Here is a 25,167-nt window from a genome sequence, read left to right as displayed (position 1 = left end):
GTAGTACTTTTTTGTATTATTATTTGACCAAATAAAATTAAATGAATGAATATTGGAATATGGACCCAGTCAAGTATATGTCCACACTTGGTGTAAACATTGGAATATACCACTAAACCTCGAGCTTGTGTGTCCACAGAAAGTCCAGAGACTGGCATCGCTGGCAGTGGAATGCGTCAGCTCCTTTGCGGTGGACTTCTTTCTGCAGACGCATTTGTTTCATGCAGGGATCTTGTGGCACCTGCTTATTTATCCTTTCAACTACGATTTTACTTTGGAAGAAAGTGGTATCCAGAAGAATGAAGACACGAATCAACAGGTATGTGCACATAATAAACCATCCATGTATTTAGAAGAGCCGTCCAATGTGAAGAACAATTTAATTTTCCATTGATGACATTTCCATTGGTAGCATACACTTCCTCAGAACTACAGTAGTGAACTTGAACTGTGTGTAACATGAGCAGTGCGGTTGTAAGCTTCGCTGCCTACCACACCTGTGTGGCTTTAGTTTTGGCAACTTATGAATTGATAGTACTATCTTTCTCAAGACAATGTTCTTCTTGTATTAAGCGTTAACACACTCTGTGCAGATGTATTTAGGTTTTACCACAAAAGGTCATAACTGTGCCAAAATCCCAAATGTCTTACATGCACCACATTTATCAAGGGTTGTGGCAAAAATGTCTGGGTATTGTGTTTGGCCTCACTGGAAAAGAGTATGTGCAGAAAATAAGGCAAAAGCACTAGAATTTAGAATAGGAGGGGTAAATATAGATTACACATTTTTATTTTCCACCACATTTTATCATCCAGCATCAGACACTGATAATTCTGGTGCAGTATAGGAGTGACCAGTCTAACTGTGCACTTCTCTACTTTAAGATTTTTTGGTGAACCTGTCCCTCTGTACATAAATTAAATATAAGTATAAAAATCTGATACAGTCAGCATTGATTGGACAGTGCAAGGCATTGTCATGAATTCAGTAAAACACACCAAAGTGAGCCCCAAGCCAGAAATACCAATTTTACATTGACCATATAGCATTAGATCATAGGGTTTGTTCCCAACATCCCCAAACAACTCCCTAATCCCCTCTGATCCATACCTTTGTAGTTGGGAAGACATCAAGAAATACGTTCTCAAGGTAGTGTTAGAAATGATTCATTGCAATAAATGTGTTCTCTCCTCTACATTTCCTTTACCAGCAGAGCACCCGCCTGTAAATTTACAGTATTTTTATCATTGTATAACAGGAGGTTGCCAACAGTCTTGCCAAGCTCAGCCTCCTTGCACTAAGCCGATTGGGGGGATACTTAAGTGAGGAGCAGGCAACCCCTGAAAACCCAACTATACGGAAAAGCTTAGCTGGAATGCTTACACCTTATGTCGCCAGAAGACTCTCTGTGTCAACTCCTGAAGAGGTACAGTCATTGCACAACCTGGTTACTGCTTTTATAGTCATTTGTGAAGTAAAGATGTTGTAATACTGAATTTATAGCTTTTTACTTAATTAATAAAGTGATGCATACCTTGTTATTCTCTATTGATGAACCTCGGGCAACTCTTAATGATGAGCTGTTAGGTTAATTTGGGACACTAAATCACTACAGATCCTTATTGACTTGTGGTTCAGTGCCCTTTATCTAGTACCTCTGTGCCAGCTATAAATAAATAGCACACCCTTATACTTGCCTAAAGATGTGTCTGTTGAGGCGCATCAGACCCATCTCTGGTGGTCCCTGTGCCTGCACAGTAATTTAATGAAGTTGGGGCAGTACACCCCGACTTTTTTTTGCAGTGACACTACGGTGCATTACGCCGGCAGGGAGCTCCGGAACTAGGTAAGTATAAAGGTTTTTTAATAGCGGGTACAGAGGGACTTCCTAAAGGGTGATTTTGGACACTAAATCACCAGTCCATAAGAACCAAGATCCTCGTTAAACCAGAAGCCTATGAACTCGAGACACCTAAGAAAGGCACTAAAAAACCTACAAAGAGGATCAGAAGTACATCTGATGGTAGATTCCTCCTGCCTGCCTCTGCCCTAATCTGTAATATAATAATCCTGGAACCTAACCTAACTTGTTAAAAACGTTATATTAGTAATATGTAAATTTACTTCAGAGGCTACTGGGGCGTGTACTAGCCTGGCCAGGCACTGGGAGCCAAGGCTACTCCACCCCCCAGTAGCCTCTGTAGTAAAATCTTTATTTTAGTAATATGTAAATTAACAACTTAGATTAGGTTCCAGGATTATTAAATTACAGATTAGGCCGAGGTAGGCAGGAGGAGTCTACCATCAGATCTACTTCTGATGGTAAATTCATCATGGTAGGTTTCCTTTAATATTGGACAGTGATAAATAAACACTATTATATTAATTCTTTTTTGCTCCCCAGATCCTCAAAATGCTGAACTGTAACACAGAAAGTCCATACCTGTTATGGAACAATGGTACCAGAGCAGAACTTCTGGAATTTCTTGAATCTGAGCAGGAAAGCATGACAAGACGAGTAAGAAATAAGGGATCAATTTTTTTTTTTTTGCAATCAGTGGAGAAATCCCAAAGACAGATTTTACAAAAAAAATATACATATCTTTTCCAGGGAGAATGTGATAAAAGCTACGGGGCTGATTTTGTGTTCAGTGATCATGCCAAGGAGCTCATTGTAGGAGAGATTTTTGTGCGCGTGTACAATGAGCAGCCCACGTTCCAGCTTGAGGTGAGTTTTTATTCATCATTGGAACATAAACTTGGGGAGGGGGGTGGGGTGGTAAGTGTAGTACAACATATATGACCTACAGTATTTACCTGGATCCATTTAAAATTTGACTAAAACCAGAAAACAAAATGTATGTTAGTCTAGAGTGTAGATTTTTTCCCTTCTAATTTCTGTCCATGATTATGGGGACTGCCATCTTGTCTGTGCTTTAGTAACAGCATTTGGTGGTATGCTTTACAGCAGAAACATGGCCATGGCCAACAGTCCACAGATTACATACAACATATATTCTATCGGTTTCTTCTTAAGTTTAATTTGTATGTAAGGTGGCAGAGGTATATGTTAGTGCAACTCAAACCAAATGTTTTGGCCCTGTGGATTGAATTTTAATTAATTTGGGTAGACAAACGGAACAAGTATTAATAAAATTTCATTACAGTTGGTAATTGCGTCCTGGGGCTAAAGAGAGGTTGCAGTGGGCAGAGGTCAGTTTGAAACTATGGGTCGTTTGAAAATCGGGTGTACTCAAAGGAGTTGTCCACTTTCCGCAAATAATTGATATGGTTTGTGTAAGGAAAAGTCTTACAATTTTCCAATACACACTCAGCACCCCTGCTGATCAGCTGCTGCCAATTTATCAAGGGTGATGATAAAATCAATTCTGAAATACCCCTTTAATTACTTTTGTCTTACTCCTTTTACCTATTTTGAAATACAAGTAATAAATCCATAATAGCTCCATCATATTTCTTAGCACTTTACATGGGGTACAAATACAAGCAAAATAAGACATTACAGAGTAATAAAATGATCAGATGAAACAATAAGAGTGATGACCCTTATTGAGATAACTAACCTGGGAATTGGGATTTGCATCTGTCATTCAGTCATATATGTCTTTCCTTTCTGTTTTCTAATGCACAGGTACCGAAAGCTTTTGCTGCTAGTCTTCTAGATTATATTGGATCCCAAGCACAGTACCTCCATACACTCATGGCCATGACCCAGACTGGAAAAGTAGAGTCTGAGCAACATGGAGAAAGATTACAGAAGGTTGAGATGGCACTGGAGGCTTTGAGGAATGTGATCAAGCACAACCCGGGTACTTTATTATTTATTGTTCATCATATCAGAAATTATGTTCTGGGATTTTAAATGTCGGACCTTACTCAAGCAGGAATGACTATAATGTATAACATACAGGCAGGAGGAGGAGAGCAGTTAGTATATCATTCATATTAATCGCTTTTTGCCCCTAAGCCCATGCACCAATCGGTGAGGACAGGAAGGATTAAAGTTGATGTCTAATGGTCACTAGCAAGCATTGGCAAATTCTCAATCGCAAATTATGGGGCATGGAGAGAAATTGCAACCCCCAAGCGCAACTTCCACACAGAGTGGATGTGTAGTGGGTATAGATCACAGAGAAATTCTACGCCAGGCCGGAGCCTCTTGGTACATCAAGGTGATCTGCGTGGCAGGGATAACATACATACCCCTTCCCCTATTGTATTCTGTGTGTTTGCAGTTTTGCATTGTTTAGACACCATTTCTATTATTCAATTGTTCCTAAACAAGTTGTCATGATGTCTCCATGTACAGGAGATTCACAGTTGTAATCAAAGCACTTGGGATGAGGGAGAGCTTGCTAAGTAGCTGCTGCAGTCTCTGGTACCTATGTCAGCTAAAGACAGAGGGCAGAATAAGTGGAGAAAATGAATTTTACAAAGTTTCTAATATTTTCTTGCACTCTTGATTTATGCAAAGATAGTGGAAATGTTGGTGACCATTGAAACTACAACTTCCTCCTCTTATTATGAAACAATAATTCACGTTTTTATCTATAATTTGTAGGAAGTAAAATATAGATGTATCATACATATCTAAAGTAGTTTTTGTTTGCTCTCCATGTTAGGGTCAGAGACAGAATGTATTGGACATTTCAAACTCATCTTTTCTCTTCTGCGGGTCCATGGAGCCGGAAAAGTTCAGCAACTTGCTTTGGAGGTAAATAGTCAGTACAGTACTTGCCTTCCTACATCTGAAATTACTGCAGAAGAGCCATCACTACAATCCTAAAGACCTATTGCCGTCCATTATACTAGATTTATACTACGGTTAGGGAATTATCCCCCAATAGTGAAAAGTAGACTAGCGGGGTATGGGATCACATGATGTCAGCCAGGTAGCAGGAATTCTCTATAATGAATAATATTTCTATGTATTTTCTTTTTGTTTTGCACACCAGGTAGTCAACATTGTCACCAGTAACCAGGAATGTGTTAACAACATTGCAGAGTCCATGGTTCTCTCCAGCTTATTATCTCTTTTGCATTCATTACCAACAAGTAAGAACTGCCTTCCTTTTTGTAATGTCTGAGATATATAACTTTATGTGCAGACCACTGTCCCTGTTATTTTGCATCTTACAGATTTTTTTTTTTTAAATATAAGCTGTGCAATATTTTTGTGTATTTATCATATGATGATTTGGGTGGAAAGAAAGGGTAGTTGCACTACATATCTTCATGAAAATTTGCCTCTGTTTCCCTTTCAGGTCGACAGCTTGTTCTTGCAACCCTGTATGCCTTAACATCAAATACAAAAATCATTAAGGAGGCAATGGCCAAAGGTAAGTACAGGATTATATGTAATGCCCAACATCGTGGGCATGGTCTATGACTGTCTTAACCAAATCCTTTTCGGTGGCATCTAATTCTTCTCTGTTTATTTTTGGCATTTTTTCCTTTTTTTAGGGGCTTTAATTTACTTACTGGACATGTTTTGTAATTCGACTCACCCTCAAGTCCGCACACAAACGGCAGAGCTGTTTGCCAAAATGACGACTGACAAACTTGTAGGCCCGAAGGTGAGTCTGTTTTCTTATGTTACATCGATGGCTTTATAATATAATATTAGTACAGTCTCAGTCCATAATGAGTCAAGCATTGATTGAAGAATTTATATTACAGCTACATTTTTTAAATGAAATTAGATGATAAAGAATCTGTGCTTATGCTTTTAGGTCCGAATTGCTCTTATGAAGTTCCTGCCTGGCGTATTCATGGATGCAATGAGGGACAACGCTGAAGCTGCTGTTCATATATTTGAAGGAACCCATGAAAACCCAGAATTAATTTGGAATGATAACTCCCGGGAAAAGGTTTCAACCACAGTTCGAGAAATGATGCTTGAGTAAGTAAATACAGCCATCTGTACAAACCTATATACATACAGTATAAACAGGATATTACGCCTCCTTCATATTATTTTAAAGGTTGCATAACTTTTTGGATGACTCTTCAGAAAAGGCTGCTGTTTGTATCTGGCCATTAAATGATTTGTATTCAGCGTTTGTAGAAGTTTTCCAAGATTTTAGTCTAGTCTGACTTTGTACCCAGTATTAGGCTGTCTGCCCTCCAGCTGGTGCAGTATAAGAAAAACGCTCCATGCACTGGAGTGATTTCCCAGCCTAAATCTTGCATCACTGGAGGGAACTCGGCATGTCACTACACTCCAGTGATAGGAGGTTCAGTCCAGAAAATCACTCCAGTGCATGGAGCGTTTTTCTTGGACTGTTCTCGCTCATGGCTAGTTGGCTTAGTTTATGCCTGAACACTTTTCCAAAATTGCATATTTCTTGTTGTACTAAAAGTGTATAAAACCTGTCTCCAGCCCTGGCTAATGGTGGTACGCACATTTGGAGCATTGCTAATGAGAAACATCATGGCAGTTTTTATTGCCCAAATTTGTCATTGTTCTTTGTTGATATACTCTGGGCAATGTAACGTATTTTCATATATATTTTGCAGATTATATTCATAGAAAGGTCATTTAACAACATTTTTTTTAAAATGTGGGACAAATGACTTTCTGTTGTTGAAACTTATATTAGGAATTGTATATTTTATCCGCTATTTATGTAGACATACAGTAATGCGCTGTTTTCACTCTTAGACACTTTAGGCAGCAGGTAGAAAACCCTGATGCAAACTGGAGGGTGAGTGTATACTTATACTTGTATGTTTCTTTTGTTGCATCATTTATACATTTTACCTTTTTTTTCAGTGTCTAGCGATTTGCCTTTTAAAAACATTTCTAAATAATTTTTGTTCTGTTCTAGTTGCCAGATGATTTCAGCATCGCATTTGGGGAGGCACATGGAGAACTATCAGTTGGCGGTGTTTTCCTGAGGATATTTATCGCACAACCTGCATGGGTTCTCCGAAAGCCAAGAGAATTTCTTGTTGCTCTACTGGAAAAGTTTACTGAACTTCTGGAAAAAAATAATGTTCATGTAAGATATTTGGAAAATGTTTAAGTTTTAGTAATATAGATGTTTTATAACGTTTTTAGGCTTGGGTATATACATTCTCTCTTAGGTTGGGGGGGATAAAACAGAATTTTCACTGTTTTGTTCTATATCTTTTTGTTAGCGGTTCAAGGATTACAGCTTGCCATTATTCTTCTTTCAAAGAAGATTACATTGGTGGAATTTCTTTTGTTTCTTCATTCATCATAATATAAGCCTTATAGTAAAAAAAGTATAGTCATGTGTACCCCAAAATAGTGACAAACTGAAGGCCGCTGGCATATTTGTCATAAAAAGACTCTCAAAATATGTTGAGCATGCTCTATCTATTCACCCCCAACATCTCCTGTCGATAAAGAGTCGGGAGATAAACATAGCTGATCGCTGCTTAAAAATTGGCAGGTTCAGATGCCCTTGTACTTGTGTGTACAAGGGCAAACCGGTAAACACTTTAAACATTGTATTTCTCCTCTAGGGTGAAACTTTAGAAACAGTAACTACTGCAACAGTCTGTCTGTTCAACGCTCAGCCTCAATTACTGGACCAAGTCCCACCTTTGGGTCACCTGCCTAAGATTCTCCAGGCATTTAACCACAAGAATAATGCCATTCCAAAGTGTGCCATAAGGGTCATTCACACCATGACGGATAATGAGGTACTTTATTCCTTGTCGTGGTTCGTCACTTTGTGTCACATGAGCCATGTTTAAATGAAAGTTCTATGTTTCATCTAGCTATGTGTACGAGCAATGGCTTCTTTGGAAACGATTGGACCCTTCATGTGTGGGATGAGGAAACGCTCAGACATGATTGGAATAGCATGTGAAGCACTTAATAGGATGTTCCAGAGGGAGCAAACCGAGTTGGTGGCACAAGTGAGAGAAATTTTGTTATAGCATCTTATTATAACCATAGGAGTATCTTGTATCCAATTGTACAGTTGAGGGTTTTTTCCAATGGTGATTTTTTTTTGTGCTTTCTATAGTACTAGAACTCTGTTCACTGTGATAAAAAGAAGGACTAAAAGGGGCAGGCCTTCTCCAGGAGACCAAAATATTACAGTTATCTCATACCACGTGTTAGGTCTTACCCATGTAGTAGACCAGTATTATGACTGAGGTAAACACTTGGCTATTATTACATATAATTTTTATATTTTCCAGGCATTGAAAGCAGATCTAGTTCCATATTTACTGAGGTTGCTTGAAGGGCAAGGTCTTGAGAACCTAGAAAGTCCTGCAGCCACAAAGGCTCAGATAGTTAAAGCTTTGAAGTCCATGACGCGTAGCTTGCAGTATGGAGAGCAGGTGGGTTATACCCAACAATACCACGATGTCTCCACCTTCTCATCTTCATCAGAAATGGTAACGCCTATATATTCTTTTTCTAGGTAAATGAAATCCTGTCTCGATCCTCTGTATGGAGTGCCTTCAAAGATCAGAAACATGACTTGTTCATTTCTGAATCACAAACAGCAGGATACCTCACTGGTAAGCAGCTTCCTTCACTTTTCCATATATCTTGTCTCATTCACTCGGAAATTCATACTTCACATTTACTATATGCAGTTATTATTTACAGAAACAATTGGCTGACTTTTTATATACAAAATATATTGCTCTTGTATTCATTCTCATTTAATGCACTGTAGTTCAGAGCTGTACTCACAATTTTGCTGATGGCCTACCTTAGTTAAGAGAGTTGGCCCTCCCTCAATAACCAATGTATGTCCTGCATGAATATATGGATATAGTAGGTGGGAGATTACTTTGGACCACCTTCTGCAGCAGCTATCTTCTCTGGTAATCAGAATGGGTGCCATGTAATCTTTTTTATGTAGCAGTCACCACATTACAAGTATGTTGTACCCTTCAGCGTTATTGGTAAGAACCAGTTATTGTCATGATTTTAGCAGTTTCATTTTTATAAGCAATACATTAATATCTTTACAATATAGGTATAAACCCAATGGTTGTAGTGCAAGAATACTGTGACTAGGCCAATGATTACTTCCAGCTCTAATTTTGTGTCGGTTTTCTAGTTAAAAAAGGACAAATATTGCCTATGGGAAGAAATTAGGAAATGCCTCCCACTTATGAATAAAATACAAAAATGGTTATGGGCTTGATATTATTGGGTATATACATACGGATGAGATCCTAACAATGTGGGCATGTAACCAACCAATTACAGTCAGAAAATGCAATCTGCTTATACAATACAGTGGGTAACGGCTCAGCGGTGTCACGTGCCTAAATGCTACTACCAGCTGAAGGTCACTACCTTCTATACAGACATTTTTATAAAGTTTAGAGAAGGGAAAAAAAACACAGGCTGGAACCGCACTGCTCAATGTTCATATTTAATTCAAGATCACAGTGGACTGTGATCTTGAATTAAATATGAACATTGAGCAGCGCGGTTCCAGCTTGTGTTTTTTTTCCCTTCTCTAAACCCTCCGACATCATCCGCTACAACTAGCAGTACTGGATGTCAGGTTTACTGCAGAAGCTCTACTACCCAGATACGAGTTACCATCACTGTTGTGATTTATGCTAGGCATATACTGCCAATTCCTGTTTTCTATTGTTAGACAAATTGCTACATATCTTGCGCTGTGTTTCATCCTTTTTTTTCTCTATATATTTTTATAAAGTGGTATGAGTCAAGACTAGAAACTGTAATATGATATTAAAGGGAATCTACCACCAGGATGAAGGATTGTAAACCAAGTACACTGACATACTGGTGTGTGCATCCTCTGGCAGGATATGCTCTTCTTTAAGCTTCTTATGCCCTATTTTTAAAGAAAAAAGGATTTAAAATTATGCAAATGAGCCTTAGGGGCTCCAAGCTCCATAGATGTCCACGGACTCATTTGCATATTTTTTAAAGCCTTATTTTGTGAAAACCAGGGCATAAAAAGCTAAGTGAAGAGCAATTCCTGCCGGAGGGGGCACACACCAGTATATAAGTGTGCTTGGTTTACAATCCTTCATCCTGGTGATAGATGTCCTTTAAAGTGCATCTTTTTCTACTTCGCTCCTCTTTAGGTTTAAATTTAACCATTAGGCTACATACACGTGAACGTGCATTTTGCTAGCCGTTGTTTCATAAGCTTTCATGTGCTCACACACTGTTTTCAATTGCAAAATTCAGAGAAAGTCCCATACATTTCGATGACTAACGGGCTGATTACCAGTCATATAATGCCATTTGGAAACAATGGACTACTGATTTATTCAGCTTGTTGGAAGGTGATATATACTTTAAAAGACGTCTACTACTAGGAACAAAGATTGTAAAACAAGTACACAGACATGCTGATGTGCCCCCCTCTGGCAGGATCCACTATTCTTTAAGCTTCCTTTGCCCTTGTTTAAAAAAGCTTACAAATTTTGCAAATGAGCCTGAGGGGCTCCAGGAGCCCAGAGCCCCGCACTCTCATTTGCATAGTTTTTAAAACTTTTTTTTTTTTTTAATAAACCCTAGTGCATAAGAAGCTAAAAGAAGAGCAGATCCTGCCATAGGGGGCACACACCAGTATGTAAGTGTGCTTGGTTTACAATGCTTCATCCTGGTGTTAGATCTCCTTTAAATAATCGTTAAAGCAGGATTTACTTTAAATCTAATGTCAACAGTCCATTGGCCAACAGTATACAATGCTTAATATAATGTGTATGTCAAGATATAAGTACAATATATAAAAATGTATCTGAGCATCATTTTATATTTGATTTTCATGTTTCTATTACCCTATTGTTCCTTATAATGATGGGGGATAGTTTAAGGGCTTGTCGAGTCACAACAAGTGACCAGGGAAGAAGATAACTTGCTGATCATGGGACTTCCATGGACGATGAGAAGAGAGGTCCAATATATCACAAATAAATGTATTGGAAGTTTGACTGCGACGTCATTCACGGTCTGAGGCATTGACTGAATTAGCCGAATACTGTGCTCAGCTACCTCTGTTAGTGTCATAGACAAAGCAAAGCAGAGACTATAGCTACAGGGAGCATGTGCGACCAGTCAATTTGGGCGCGGGGGTGGGGGTGTACCAACTTTCTCATACACCGTAGGAGTTCCACCACTGGGACTCCCATAGATCTGCATGGGGACAGCCTATTTAATTTACAGACACATATTGTAGACATATTGAAGCACAGTTAATGGGGAATGGGACAATACTTCATGTTCATCTTCTTGCCAGAGCTCCAACAAACCATGGTTGCTGGTGTAACGTCAAGTCTTCCTACAGTTTTTGAGCAGAATGTATGTTAATTTAATGAAAAGTATATGATGATTTAAACCCAAAATAAAGAGCACAACCAAATCACAAGATTTACTGGATACATGGACCATACAGTGCAGTTACTGATGCAATGTAATTGATGTTGTATGTGGATGTATACAGCACAATGTCTGCACGGCATGCTTGCATAACTCCGTATGCCAAATCTTTTGGAATTGAAGAATTTGTGGCTAGTTAATGCACATGGACTGGCTTCTATAATAAAGTGGTTTTCCTGGAAATTATTATAATACAATTTCAATCTTGACCTGTGTATTCACTGCAGTGACCTGATTAGCTCTGGTTTACTGGACCAAAAACATTTTTTTTTTTTTTCTAGAAAACCAATATGCATGACGAGTTAATAAGTAATAAAACTGCATTCAGAAGGTCTTGAGACCATTTCATTTTTCTTTATGTTGCTGCCTTTTGCCAAAATAACAAAATTCCCTCAACAATCAATTAATCACTTAATACCCCAGAATGACAGCGAAAACAGAATGTTAGGAATATTTGCAAATTTATTTAAAAGGAAAAACAGAAATATTAAGATACAGAACAATTTACTTTAGTTAGAGCATTTTTGGCAGCAATTACAGCCTCCAGCCACAAAATTTACACAACTGGATTTGGGGATTCTCACCTTTGTGGACAATCTCAATCCCTTTCATGTTGTGTGGGGGCTGTTAGTGAACAGCTATTTTCAGCACTCAGGTCCCTCTAATGCAATCCTGGACCAATCATCAGGTTATGACATTTAAACCTAATGAAAGGTTTCAATATCCAATATAATCCAACATACTTTTATTATAACAATTGTAGTTTCATTCACTTGAAAATGTAGATTAAAAGTACACCTGGCTGGCTGCCTGCTAACAAAGCATGCTTTGTCATTTGGGAATCCATGTGAATCCTCTCCAAGCCATTGTGTCTATTGGGATGTACCTTCCAGCTATTTGGGCAGCACAGTGGCTCAGTGGCTAGCACTACAGCCTTGCAGAGCTGGGGTCCTGGGTTCAAGTCCCAGGTCAACACCTGCAAAAAAATTGTATGTTCTCTCCATGTTTACGTGGGTTTCCTCTGGGTCCTCTGTTTCCTCCCACACTCCAAAACATACTGGTAGGTTGAATAGATTGTGAGCCCCCTGGGGACAGGGACTGATTTGCCAAGCTCTGTGCTGCACTAAGTAATCTGTGTGCGCTATATAAATAAAGGAATTATTATTCCCTCCTCCCCCTCCCTTCTGCCTACATCAACCTATGACTACAACTAAATGTCTGCACTCATGCTGTGCTCACACTCCACTTGGAACTGAAGACACTAGCATAAGATTTACTTGTAGCAGTCGGCTGACGTAGGAGGAAGGGAGAGGATAGCTTGGAGGTACATGATGACTTAGAGGACTCACATTGATGCCCACATGACTTGGAGGACTTCTGCTGGAAGGGAATCAGAAAATTGTCGCAGCCAGTTTAATAAATGTGGCCCATCAACTGCAAGCTACAAAACAACAATAATTCTTAAGAAAAAAATATTTCCCAAACTATCCAGTCTCCCTGTTATGGTTTGACCCATTAGTTTACATATGATTGCCACCATTTTTTTCATAACTCATGAGGTAAAAAAAAAAATACAGGAAAACCACTTTAAAAACTAAATCTATATTTACCAATAGAAACCCTGTATCTCTTTCTTAACTGGACACTCGCACCTTTTCTGGCATGTCCAGGACATATAATCTTTATTGTATAAAAAAAAATTTTTAGAAAAATTCTGGCACCCGCATTTGTTATAAAATAACAAAGTATTTCAGATTGTCCTGGTAAGTCCTGCAGAGCTCCAGGGCTGGTGTCCTAATGGAAAGGAGCTTCCTGGATGCCATTACATTGTCCTGGGAGTGCCCCTTAGATCTTTGGTGGTATTTGGCTCTGTACTAATGTCATGGAAAGTGTCAAGTGTGGGTGTCCATTAAGATGAATGGTGAAGTTGTACACCCTTATGCTTGTTGCTCTCTGCTTCCTTCCTAACCTCTTCTTCCCTTGCTTTTTACTTTTCTTTTCTTCCTTAGGTGTCTCTCCTTCCCTTCTTACTGGTAGCAGCCCCCTTCATCTCAGAAGTGGGCTTTAGTGGCTCTCTTCCAGGCCGCTTGCTAACTGCTGTGTAGCTCTGTAACACAGGTACAATGCTTGCTGCACCCGCTGCATCTTGTGCTCCATCACCCCATTGGTTTGTGTTCAGTAGAAACCACTTCTACTATAACTCTGTCTATAATCAATTCCTCAAGGAATATTAGGGTGTTAGTTCTGAGGGTTCTCCTTATCCTGGAGAAACCACACTGTACTAATAAGGAAACCATTCGGAAATCTACCTCCTTGTTCTCATCTGATTTGTTGTCCGTCATTGTTATGTTTTAGCTCATAGTACTTTATTAGCTTTTTGCCATAAATTTAAGCGTATTGCTACACATGTTTTTAACCAAATTGTTCTCCTTATCAATGTATTCAGACATTACTAGAGTCAGTCTTGATACCACACTCCCTCATGTCATATTCACAGGGATCCTGGAAAGTGAGATAAGTAACGCTAGGGCTACTCAGAGACTTGTTGTAGTCCACAGGCTAATTACATTTTAACTCAATGGAGGGAATGTATTCAAGAAAATCTACCACCAAGTTAAAGAATGATAAACCAGGGACACTTACTCATAGATCCAGGCACTGTGACTGGTAATCTTTTTATATTTGTCATCCATGGCCTTTTTCTTTCTAAAAATAAATTGACAATTATGCTAATGAGTCTGAAGTGCTCTGGGGGCAGTTAGCAGAGCCACTCCATGCCGTGTCTCGCCTCTCCACTGGTCCCTCAGCACTTCCCACAACTTGCTGTAATAGTGGGATAGGGTAAGTGCTCCTGCACAGTGTAACAGCCTGAATCTGCATAAAGCCTTACTAAGCCCTTCTGGCTCATTATCATAATTTTACACGTTAATTTTAGAATGAAAGAGGCCTTGGATAACAAATATATGATTATCACAGTTATATTACCTGTATCTATGAGTAAGTGCCCCTGGTTTATCATGCTTAATTTTGATGACAGTGATCCTCTCACACACCAGTCTTTATCCATAGTGGCATACATGGAATAAAAGTGAAAAAGTTTCTCACTGTGCCACCAATACACCTATGGACATCTACCACCATGATAAAGGTTTGTAAACCAAGCATTCTTACATGCTGGTGTATGCCCCCTCTGACAGGATCTGTTCTTTTTAGCTTCTTATCCCCTTGTTTTTTTTAAAAAAAAAGGCTTTCTAAATTATGCAAATGAGCCTGAGGGGCTCTGGGCTCAATTAATAGCTATGGAGCCTAGAGATCCTAAGGTTCATTTGTATCTTTATAAAAACCTTTTTTTGCCAAAAAAAAGGACGGAAAAAAGCTAATTCTGCCAGAGTGGGAGTACACCAACATGTAAGTGTGCTTGGTTTACAATTCTTCATCCTGGTGGTAGATTTCCTTCAAAAGGGTTTTCTGAGAATATGCCTATAAACAAATATACCCCTATATGAATCTGTGCTAAAATTTCATTAAAGAGTGGATTTAAGAGAAGAAGGTATTGCTTCTGTTTTTTATATTCTGGAGTAAAATTAAAATTACGGGAAAAGAAAACCATCAGTATTTCCTTGATGTGTAGGGTAGGTAAAACACAGAAATAGTTTCACACAGCCGTATTTTGCATCACCATGTTTTAACCAAAATAGGCAGTAGATCCGGAACATAAATTGTATAATGGAAAGTATTTGTATATCTCCTGTGATTTGGATCCATCCCAGATTTTGGCTCCTACCTACAGATGCAAATACTGACCAGAATACTGCTCTGATAATACTGCCTTCTTATAACATAGCTATAATCTAAGCTATAAAATCTGATGCAATGCCATTGGGAAATAATTACGAAGGTGAATGTTATCAGTAAGGGATGACTTGGCACAATGAGGAATGGCATGATGGGAAGAGCCAGGCTGGGGATATGATGTAAGTCGATCAATATGTGTGGTAAAGTTAGTGTCTAAACATGCTCCAATTTTATCATCCAATCTTAAAGATTCTAAAACTTATCAAGATTTATGACCCTTGTGACTGACACGGGAAAGTAGGCGTTTTAACTATCTACAGTTACAAGAGAATTTTCAGGTTCTCCTAGGGGTGAAGCGGAGTAAGATCTTGGGGATTTTTGCATGAAGAAGTTCAACTTTCTTTCCAATAGGGTAACAATGAAGTTGTGTAATATCACAGCAATTCATCACAGAGCTGTAGCCATAATCATTACTCATCTCGGATGTTTGTTATAAGTAATGATACATACAACTAACACATTCATTCTGGTTTGTTCAGGACCTGGCGTTGCTGGCTACCTTACTGCAGGGTCTTCATCTACAGTTCTGCCCAATGTGCCACCACCGGTGGACCATGAAGTAGGAGATCTTGGCTAGTCGACACTGATGTTACACCATTGAAGTCTCCAAGGATCTGCTTGTTGTTGCACGAGGAAAAGTTTTGTCAACCTTTTCCTCCTCCCCCAGGGTTGATTCAAAGGACTTTATTTTCTGCCTTCCTTGTTTTAAGACAAAGTGTTATTCCTTTTTGTAATAAATCTATTTTTATTTAGGGATAAATACATAAACGTCATTTGCGATGTGATCCTGATGAAGCATCACTATGTAACATACACATGAAAGCACTCTGAATCAGCTGTCTGGTTACCCGACCTGTTCTGTTCCTTTCCTTTTGTATCTAAGCACATCCTGTTCCTTTTGTATTTGTTTACAAGACTGTGAATCAAATGATTAATAATCTCCCCAATCTGAGTTTTATATTCTAAGAATAGGCAAAGCCGTAATCTGGAATGAAGGGGCATCCGTGTTGCCGTTCTCTGCCATGTTGGAAGTATGGAATCCCTGTCCGTGACCTGTGTCCTATACAAAGCATTTACACTATCCTCCACTCTAGAATGAAGAGAAGATTATATTCCCGTGTACAGCATAGCTTTACCAAATAAATAAAAATGAATATCAAAATGTCAGCTTGTTATGTAAGAACCTAGTGTAATAGTGACATGATTCCTCATTATTCCCCAGTATATACAGCTTTCTATGAATGTACATTATACAGATCATTCATCCCTGTACAGAAAATTTTAAGAAAATAAAGGGAAATAATGACCTTAATTAATGGAACTTGTCAGATGCTGCCATGTTGCCTACAAATTTTTATATTAAAAATATGACTCCATTGTTTATAGTATTTATTGACACACAGTAAAACCCCTTGCTACATGTAAGGACAGGGATACCTTAGTTACATTAGTTACATTAGTACTACACTTGTATTACTAATGACACATTCATAGCATAGGCCACTCCTGTTGGAGCCTAATGTACAGTAAATGATAAACCAGGGACACTTACTAATGGATCCAGGCGCTGTGACTGTGATAATCTTCTCATATGTGTTATCCATGACCACCTTCTTTTTAAAATCAATAAAAATATATATGCTAATGAACCTATATATATGCTGCAGTTTCACGGGCTGTTTCACTCCCACCCCCCTTGCTATAATCTCTGCAGGAGAGTAAGTTTCAGCACACAGTGGGAGGGGGAAATGCTCCTTGCATACTGTAACAGCCTGTGAGTCTGTAGCACAGAGGGGTTTTGGTAACGCCCCCGAGGAACCCCTTTAGAAGGAAGAAGGTGCCATATATAACAAATATAAGAAGAGTACCACAGCCATAGTGCCTGGATTTATAGTAAGTGTCCCTGGTTTATCATGCTTGATTTTGATAGTAGATTTCCTTTAAAGGAAACCTGCCACATGGATGCAGTGCTCCTAAACCAAGCACACTTACATGCTGGTGTGTGCCTCCTGTAACAGAACCCATTCTTCTTTTTGCTTCAAAAAGCTTAGCTTTTGAGAAAACAGTCTTTTAGAAATATGCAAATGAGCCTCCGGGCTCTTGTCTAGATCACAGAAGCCCCTTATAGCTCTGTGGTCTGCTAATTATTCATGTTTTAAAAGACTGCATTCTCAAAAAATAAGCTATTAGAAGCAAATAGAATGGATGCTGTTTCCGGAGCTACACCACAGCATGTAAGAGTGCCTGGTATATAAACACTGCATCCATGTGGGAGTGAACGTGCAGGCTAACCGGTAATGTAGCCTTAGTCCCAGGCTGCACTGTTAATTCTTGTTCCCTTGTCACCCCCAAATTTTTTTAAATCTAATTGTCACAGGGACCAAAAAATGTTTTTTTGTATCGGAGTGTACCACACACCTCTAGTTTGTGAAGTCAGGTGCTCTGGATACAGTCCCTGTCCCATAAGTATTAAAAAATACGGAATCCAGTCACACTGAGCTTGACTTTGCAGGAGTGAAAATTTATATCCAAATATAGAGGTGACGTTTCAGTCAATCACTGACCTTCATCAGACAGTTTGCTGTATAATGGACTATACAGTCGCTGCTATGCATGGAATAGGTGCTGGGAGGAAATCGGTGGGAAACCGCTCTGTGGTGAATCAGCACTGACCTATTTTACAAACAAATATGTTATCTGGAGTTACAATTACATAATAGATCTGTTTCCACATGTATACAAGCTCAACTTAAGAACAAACATTTATCAGAAGTGTCAAAGGTAAAACTGTTCTAGCTGCTCATGGATCCCAATCGGAGATCAGCTCTTATTTCAAAAACAGCTGTGGGAAAATGAAAGCTGAGCTCTGGTTGGTTGCCATGGGCAACTAGAACAGTTCTTCTTTCTAGACACAATACTGTATTATCCATTTAGTTCTGTGGGGTGACAATGTGGTTACATTATCAGGGTACAGGTGTATATACACTTTCATCTGACTTCTGACATTGTACTAACACACTGGCACATAGACAGAGATGAGACAGATCAGAGATGCATGAGATAATTACACAGAGGCTGATGGACTGTTACACTGTGAGCTCTGTTACATCTCACAGACATGTGCCTGCATCCTCCTTTCTCTGTATAACTTATCTCCTTGTAGTTTGCAGCCTCTCTCTCTGCTCACAATGTGCTGGCAGGAAGTGATCAGTAAGGGTGATGCCACACATGGCGTTTTGAAACCATTTTTGGTCCGTTTTTAAGCAATCCGTTAAAAACCGCATGCATTAAAAAATGCATCCGTTTTTTAAAAACTCAGTTTTGACAATGGACAAAAACGGATGTGTTTTTAAAAACGGATGTGTTTTTTTAACGGACTGCTTAAAAACTGACCAAAAACGGCATGTGTGGCATCGCCCTAAGTGTCTCTGAGCTCTGGGAAAGATGCATGGCTACAGTCACACAGCATAGACAGACAGTACAGTAATCTCATCTGCACGATCTCATCCAAGATGGCGGCCAACCCTAAGTCAGAAGTTACTGGGTCGTGTCTAGGGGCAACTGAAATTTTGTACACCAGGTTGGACTTATATCTGTGAAATGCTGTATTTTTGTTAATAACAGTGAATTAGAGAATGTGTTATTTTGTTATTCTGAGTACATATAAGAAACTTGTCTTAGTGGGAATACCCCTTTAACTCAATCGGGCACATTTACTTACCCGGTCCCTGTGCGATCCCCGGATGCGTTGTCCGACGAGGATTGAGTCTGCCGCGATTCATCAAGATTGTGCGCCCAATATCCTGCATGTGTTGCTTCCCCGCTGAGGTCCGCCGGAGTTCACTTTCTTCTTCCCAGTGTATGTGAGTGCATGTCTTGCGACACAATTTTACTGGTTAAAATTGCTGGCTGGTTCAGTGAAGAGCACAAGGAAGGAACCACTTGTTGTTGAAGAAAGTTCTGATATGCACTTGCATTTACTTTGTCATGTAGCTGCATGAGAGGTCCAACTCCTGCTGCTAAAAACATTCCCTAAACTATGAGTTTGATAATTACAGAAGGATCAAGTGGTGAGCAGGATATCGTATAGTTATATATGCGCCCTTTAATAATATATATTTGCAACATCTAGCTACCTACCTAGCGACTGATTAGATTTTTGAGGCAAAGCAGATGTGCTACATGAAAAAAAGGATGTGTTAAATTATCTATCGCACAGCTTTGTGTCAGAGTTTAGTGCTAGTCCATTGCGACGACGGCACGAGAAAAATGCTTGTGGGCAAGAGGCCTAATTTTGATTTCCAGTGCAGCTCCTCCCTGATGTGCTTGAGTTGTGTTTCAAAATGCAATGTGTGAATACCACCACACTGTCAATGGGGACCGTGGCTGCAGTTGCAGCTTCCACCCAGTACATGAAAGTGTCCCCTTCAGCCATTTTGTGTATCTTCTGCAGTTTCCCCAGAAATAGCTGTTCCATGAAAGTCAGCACAAGATGAACACTACAAGGTCCCTGATAAAGTATAAGCAAGAACATCTTCGTTGTACTATTAAGATAAGAATGTATCGCCCCCATCCTATTTACACAGATGCTAAGGAGCATATAAAAAAGCCTGACCTGACTAATAAAGTATGAGTTATTGTTACTCAGTTGTGTGTCTTGTGATATAGCTGGTCTGGATTAACTGATCGATCACCAATTTGGAATTCACTCTACAACTCTTGCATGGGGTTTGGAGACCTAAAAATATCTCTAACAGGAGGCAACTATTTCTGGCTTCTTTTGACAGAATTTTTCAACACAATGCAAGGGCTGCTGCCAAAATCACACAATGGGGCTCATTTACTAAGGGGATTGCGCCACACTTTGGTTGGATAGTCCGATGATTTCCGATACGCATTTTGCCGCACGCGTTAGGATTTTGGCTCCTCGGTGCCAACTTTCATGTGACACAAATCGGGAGCCGGGCCGCTGGATTCGGACTAGGCGCGGGAGTTGCTGTCTCCGTCACCTGACCAATCAAATCGGTCCCGCCCGCCGATCACCGTGATTGGCCAGTCAAACCTGACTGGCCAATTACAGTGATTTTAGGCTAAAAAACGTGTTTTTAGCTCCTTCCTCTTCCTCCAGCGGCACCATTTTGGTTTGGTATCGCTGGAGAGAGGAAAGAGCGTTACTGTGTGCACCAAAATACACTTTTACACTATAATTACTGTTCTGATCCCTATCTGATCCTTATTGTTCCCTACAAATCCCTATCCCTATCTGTTTTTTCGCCTGTGATCGCCTTGTGTGATCCCACGTGTCTTCCGTTTTTCCCTGTCTGTCCCTTCTGAACCCAAACGCACTTTTCAGTGCGCTGTGTTAGCGTTGTTCTGCACTGGACGCACTTTTCAGTGCGCCGTGTGAATAGCGCTGCACAGAATCTTTAGCAGTAGTTAGTTTGTCTTAGGGCAAGCTAGGTGCATTTGTAGAGCCTTTTTGCGCGGTGCACATAGGTTTTTTTTTTTCGGTGCCTGGTAATATTTTTTTTTTCCCAAAGCGCCGTAGGTGTACCCGTAGTTGGGTGCACTTAGCTATTTTTTGTGTGTGCCATCTGTGCGGCTGGTCCGTGTGGTTTGGTGTGCATTATCTTTTTTTCTTTTGTGTGCTATCTGTGCGGCTTGTCCGTGTAGTTTGGTGTGCATTATTTTTTGTGTGTGCCATCTGTGCGGCTTGTCCGTGTAGTTTGGTGAGCATTACCTTTTTTTTTTGTGTGCTATCTGTGCGGCTTGTCCGTGTAGTTTAGTGCACATTATTTTTTGTGTGTGCTATCTGTGCGGCTTGTCCGTGTAGTTTAGTGCACATTATTTTTTGTGTGTGCCATCTGTGCGGCTTGTCCGTGTAGTTTGGTGCGCATTATCGTTTTTTTTTTGTGTGCTATCTGTGCGGCTTGTCCGTGTAGTTTAGTGCACATTATTTTTTTTGTGAGCTATCTGTGCGGCTTGTCCGTGTAGTTTAGTGCACATTATTTTTTGTGTGTGCCATCTGGGCGGCTTGTCCGTGTAGTTTGGTGCGCATTATCTTTTTTTTTTTTGTGTGCTATCTGTGTGGCTTGTCCGTGTAGTTTAGTGCACATTATTTTTTGTGTGTGCCATCTGTGCGGCTTGTTCGTGTAGTTTGGTGTGCATTATCTTTTTTTTTTTTTTTTTGTGCCTGCTAGACAGTTTATCCGTGTAGTTTGGTGCACATTATCTAATTTTTCTAGTGTACGTTGTGTGCAATGTCTCAGAAGACGTACACCGTGTTGGAGGCATATAACATGCTTGCCTCTGACACCGAGTCAGCTAGTGGGGATGATGTCCCCTTTTACCTATCATCATCCTCCTGCTCATCTTCCAGTGACCAAGAAGGCGCCGTAGGGTTCCAGGGACTTCTGCAGGAGAAGTGTCTGGGACTTCTGCAGGAGAAGTGTCTGGGACTTCTGCAGGAGAAGTGTCTGGGACTTCTGCAGGAGAAGCGTCTGGGGCTTCCACTGACCCCACATGGGTAGCCCCAGATAATTATACCCCTCAGGTCCCTGACTTTTTGGGCCATCCTGGCATTAACTTTGACACGACAGGGCTCAGAGCTGTGGACTTTTTTAAGCTTTTTTTTTGATGAGGAGCTGCTGAATGTTATTATATTTCAGACAAATCTCTACGCTGCACAGCATATTGCCCAAAACCCCACGTCCTTTTATGCACAACCCTACAGGTGGACCCCTGTCACTGCAGCAGAGATGCAAGTATTGGGGCATAATACTCCTTATGGGGATAGTAAAAAGGCCTTCAATCAGGGACTACTGGAGCACAGACATACTGTACCACACCCCCATGTTCCGCATGGCAATGAGCAGGATGCACTTTGAAGCCATCCATAAGTTTTTGCACTACACTGACAACACACAGTGCCCACCCAGAGGTGACCCCAGTTATGATCGTTTATTTAAGGTCAGGCACATATTAGATCATTTTAGTGCCAAGTTTGCCCAGGCATATACCCCCGCCAAACATGTGAGCATAGACGAGTTCCTGGTACAATTCAAAGGAAGACTTCAGTTCCGACAGTACCTGCCCAATAAGAGGGCAAGGTATGGTGTGAAGATGTATAAGCTGTGTGAAAGTTCATCAGGGTACACATACAAGTTTAGGATATATGAAGGGAAGGACTCCACTATAGTGCCCCCAGAATGCCCCCCCCCCCCCCCTTCCTGGGTGTTACAGGGAAGATAGTGTGGGATTTAGTGCACCCACTGCTGGACCAGGGCTACCACATCTACCTGGACAATTTCTACACCAGCACCACCCTGTTCAAGTGCCTCACTTCCAGAAATACTGCGGCATGCGGCACTGTACGCAGAAATCAGAGAGGTCTCCCTAAGTCGCTGCTTGGGCAAAAACTTAAAAGGCACGAAAGCAGGGCACTATGCAGCGACTCTGTATTGTGTGTTAAGTACAAGGACAAGAGAGAGGTCCTTGTATTAACCACAATACATGAGCACACCACCACCCCTGTCCCAGTACGAGGTGCCAGTACAGAAACCCCCAAGCCGGACTGTATTTTAGATTATAACAAATACATGGGAGGGGTGGACTTGTCTGACCAGGTGCTTCAGCCGTACAATGCCATCCGGAAGTCGAGGGTGTGGTACAAGAAGCTGGCCGTGCACATCATGCAGATGGCATTGTATAATGCTTATGTGCTGCATCGATATGCCGGCCAGAGGGGAACTTTCCTGGAATTTCAAGAGGTGGTAATAAAGTACTTTCTTTTTGGAGACCAGGAAGGGGGGAGTGCTAGCACATCTGAAAGGGAGGCCACATCACGTATTGTACCAGGGCAGCACTTTCCAGGAGTAGTTCCCCAAACAGCCAGCAAGGGAAGGTCACAAAAGAGGTGCAGGGTGTGCTCCAAAAATGGCATTCGGAAGGACACCATTCATCACTGTGAGACATGCCCAGAAAAAACAGGGTTATGTATTGCTTCCGAATTTATCATACATCCCTTGATTTTTAGAGTACCCTGTTGTTACCCTGACGCACAGCTTATACATCATGCCGCACCTTCCCTTCTAAGCCCTGCCATGTGCCCAGCCTGTAGATTACTGTCCCGTATGCTTTACTCGGGAAAACATGCATCATGATTTTTAGGGTGTTTGTCTCCCATGGCAGCAGCTGGGCACAAAATGACATAATAGATATTTTTTACTATGCACTATCCATTATGCACTTTATCAGGGGTCCACCTGTGGGGTTAAAATGCTAACAATACCCCTAGATTAATTCATGGAGGGGTGTAGTTTACAAAATAGGGTCAGTTCTTAGGGGTTTCTACTGTACTGGCCCCTATTGGCATCTACAAATCTTTCATGATGCCAAAAAGAAAAAAAAAAGTACAATGTCTGTGCTCCAACAAGTTATTCCCTTTTGAGCCCTGCCGTGTCACCATCCTACAGATTATTGCCTCCTATGGGGTATTGCCCTAACCGGGGTAACCTTTTGTCACTTCAATGGCATATTTGATAAATTGCAATACAATTGTTTCTCTGCACTACTCACTTTGTATTACATTTGAGCCAGCACCTTAGGGGTTAAAATGCTCATACAAGCCTACATACATTCTTTGAGGGGTGCCCTTTCCAAAATGGGTTCACTACTTGGGGGTTTCTATTGTACTGGTACCTCGGGGGTACCCCCCATTACCAATCTAGTGAAAACGAAGCTTGAAAACCTAAATTGTGCTTCTTTCTTCCTGACCCCTGCCGTGTGCCCAGCCTGTAAATTATTGGCACATGTGTGGTATTGCTGTACTCGGGACAAACCGCAGAATGATTTTTGCGGTGTTTGTCTAAAGTGGCATGGGTTGGGCACAGTATATGAGGCACTAAAATGACATTTTTGAGATAAAAACGCAATTTTTACTCTGCACCATTTACTTTGCTTTCAATTTTGACCAGCGTGTTGGGGGTTAAAATGCTCACCACAACCACCGATAAATTCTTTGAGGGGTCTAGTTTCCGAAATGGTGACATTTTTGGGGGTTTTCTATTGCACTTTTACTTCAGGGACTCTTGAATTACACTGTGGCACCACAAAATATTTGCAGCAAAATTGCCTTTCCAAATTCCCAGTATCGCTAACTCTGTTCTGGACATCGCTGTGCGGAGAAACAGCACTTGACATCCACATGTCTGGTATTGCCGTACTCGGAAGAAGCAGGGCAAGAAATTAGGAATATATATTTACCGCAAATTCCTTCTGAATGTATCCATTTTAGGGCTAAATTAGAAATATTGAAATCAAAAATTGAAATTTCAAAATTTCCAATCCAGTTTCGTTTGCTTCCGGAAAAATAATTAAAGGGTTAACAGACTTCTTAAATGCTGATTTGAATAGGTTGAGATGTTAGGTTCATAAAATGGTGTTACTTGTGGGGGTATATAGTACAGAAGCTTTTATAGGGCACTTCCAAACTGAATTGATCACCAAAAAGTTTGCATTTTTCAAATTTCAAGAAGATCTGAGAAGTTGCTACTAAAACTTGAAACCTTCTCACATCCATAAAAATAATGGAAACGTAAAACAAATAATGGAAATAAAAAGAAGACCAATGGCAAAAGGTTTCTATCAAAAAAAATTTGTGGTATCACTTTTTGCCTAAAAAGTATAACATTTGAAACTTTGAAAATAGTCATTTTTTTCAAATTTGTCCTAAATTTTTGAATCTTTACCCCCCAAAAAAGGAACGGATCACCGAAATGACACTACTAACATAAACTACAATGTCTCACGAGAAAACAGTCTCAAAATCACAGAGATATCTTAAAGCGTTGAAAAGTTATTACCACAGGAAGAGACACTGGTCAAATTTTTTAAAAAAGTACCGAGCCTTAACGTACAA

At 40.2% G+C, this 25,167-nt stretch overlaps 1 protein-coding gene across 3 annotated transcripts in view; it reads left to right on the top strand.

The window, feature by feature from the left end:
- The window catches only part of DNAJC13 (DnaJ heat shock protein family (Hsp40) member C13), a 108,384-nt gene extending 91,760 nt beyond the window's left edge, over nucleotides 1-16,624 (top strand). For 2 of the 3 annotated variants that reach the window (XM_072153472.1, XM_072153471.1), the window contains 17 exons: nucleotides 140-319; nucleotides 1,260-1,427; nucleotides 2,406-2,519; nucleotides 2,613-2,729; nucleotides 3,654-3,831; nucleotides 4,645-4,736; nucleotides 4,978-5,077; nucleotides 5,287-5,361; nucleotides 5,486-5,598; nucleotides 5,755-5,924; nucleotides 6,687-6,729; nucleotides 6,853-7,026; nucleotides 7,517-7,696; nucleotides 7,775-7,915; nucleotides 8,204-8,347; nucleotides 8,431-8,530; nucleotides 15,728-16,624. In XM_072153472.1, coding sequence (XP_072009573.1) covers nucleotides 140-319; nucleotides 1,260-1,427; nucleotides 2,406-2,519; nucleotides 2,613-2,729; nucleotides 3,654-3,831; nucleotides 4,645-4,736; nucleotides 4,978-5,077; nucleotides 5,287-5,361; nucleotides 5,486-5,598; nucleotides 5,755-5,924; nucleotides 6,687-6,729; nucleotides 6,853-7,026; nucleotides 7,517-7,696; nucleotides 7,775-7,915; nucleotides 8,204-8,347; nucleotides 8,431-8,530; nucleotides 15,728-15,825 — 2,187 coding nt within the window. In that variant the 3' untranslated portion in view covers nucleotides 15,826-16,624. Of the gene's footprint in view, nucleotides 1-139; nucleotides 320-1,259; nucleotides 1,428-2,405; nucleotides 2,520-2,612; nucleotides 2,730-3,653; nucleotides 3,832-4,644; nucleotides 4,737-4,977; nucleotides 5,078-5,286; nucleotides 5,362-5,485; nucleotides 5,599-5,754; nucleotides 5,925-6,686; nucleotides 6,730-6,852; nucleotides 7,027-7,516; nucleotides 7,697-7,774; nucleotides 7,916-8,203; nucleotides 8,348-8,430; nucleotides 8,531-13,402; nucleotides 13,512-15,727 lie in introns of all 3 variants that reach the window. The other variant, XR_011855879.1, reaches the window with a different exon arrangement.
- Nucleotides 16,625-25,167: the final 8,543 nt, after the last annotated feature.

This window comes from Engystomops pustulosus, chromosome 5 (assembly GCF_040894005.1).
Source record: "Engystomops pustulosus chromosome 5, aEngPut4.maternal, whole genome shotgun sequence".
Classification (NCBI taxonomy): domain Eukaryota; kingdom Metazoa; phylum Chordata; class Amphibia; order Anura; family Leptodactylidae; genus Engystomops; species Engystomops pustulosus.
This window is presented reverse-complemented; position numbering and strand designations above follow the sequence as displayed.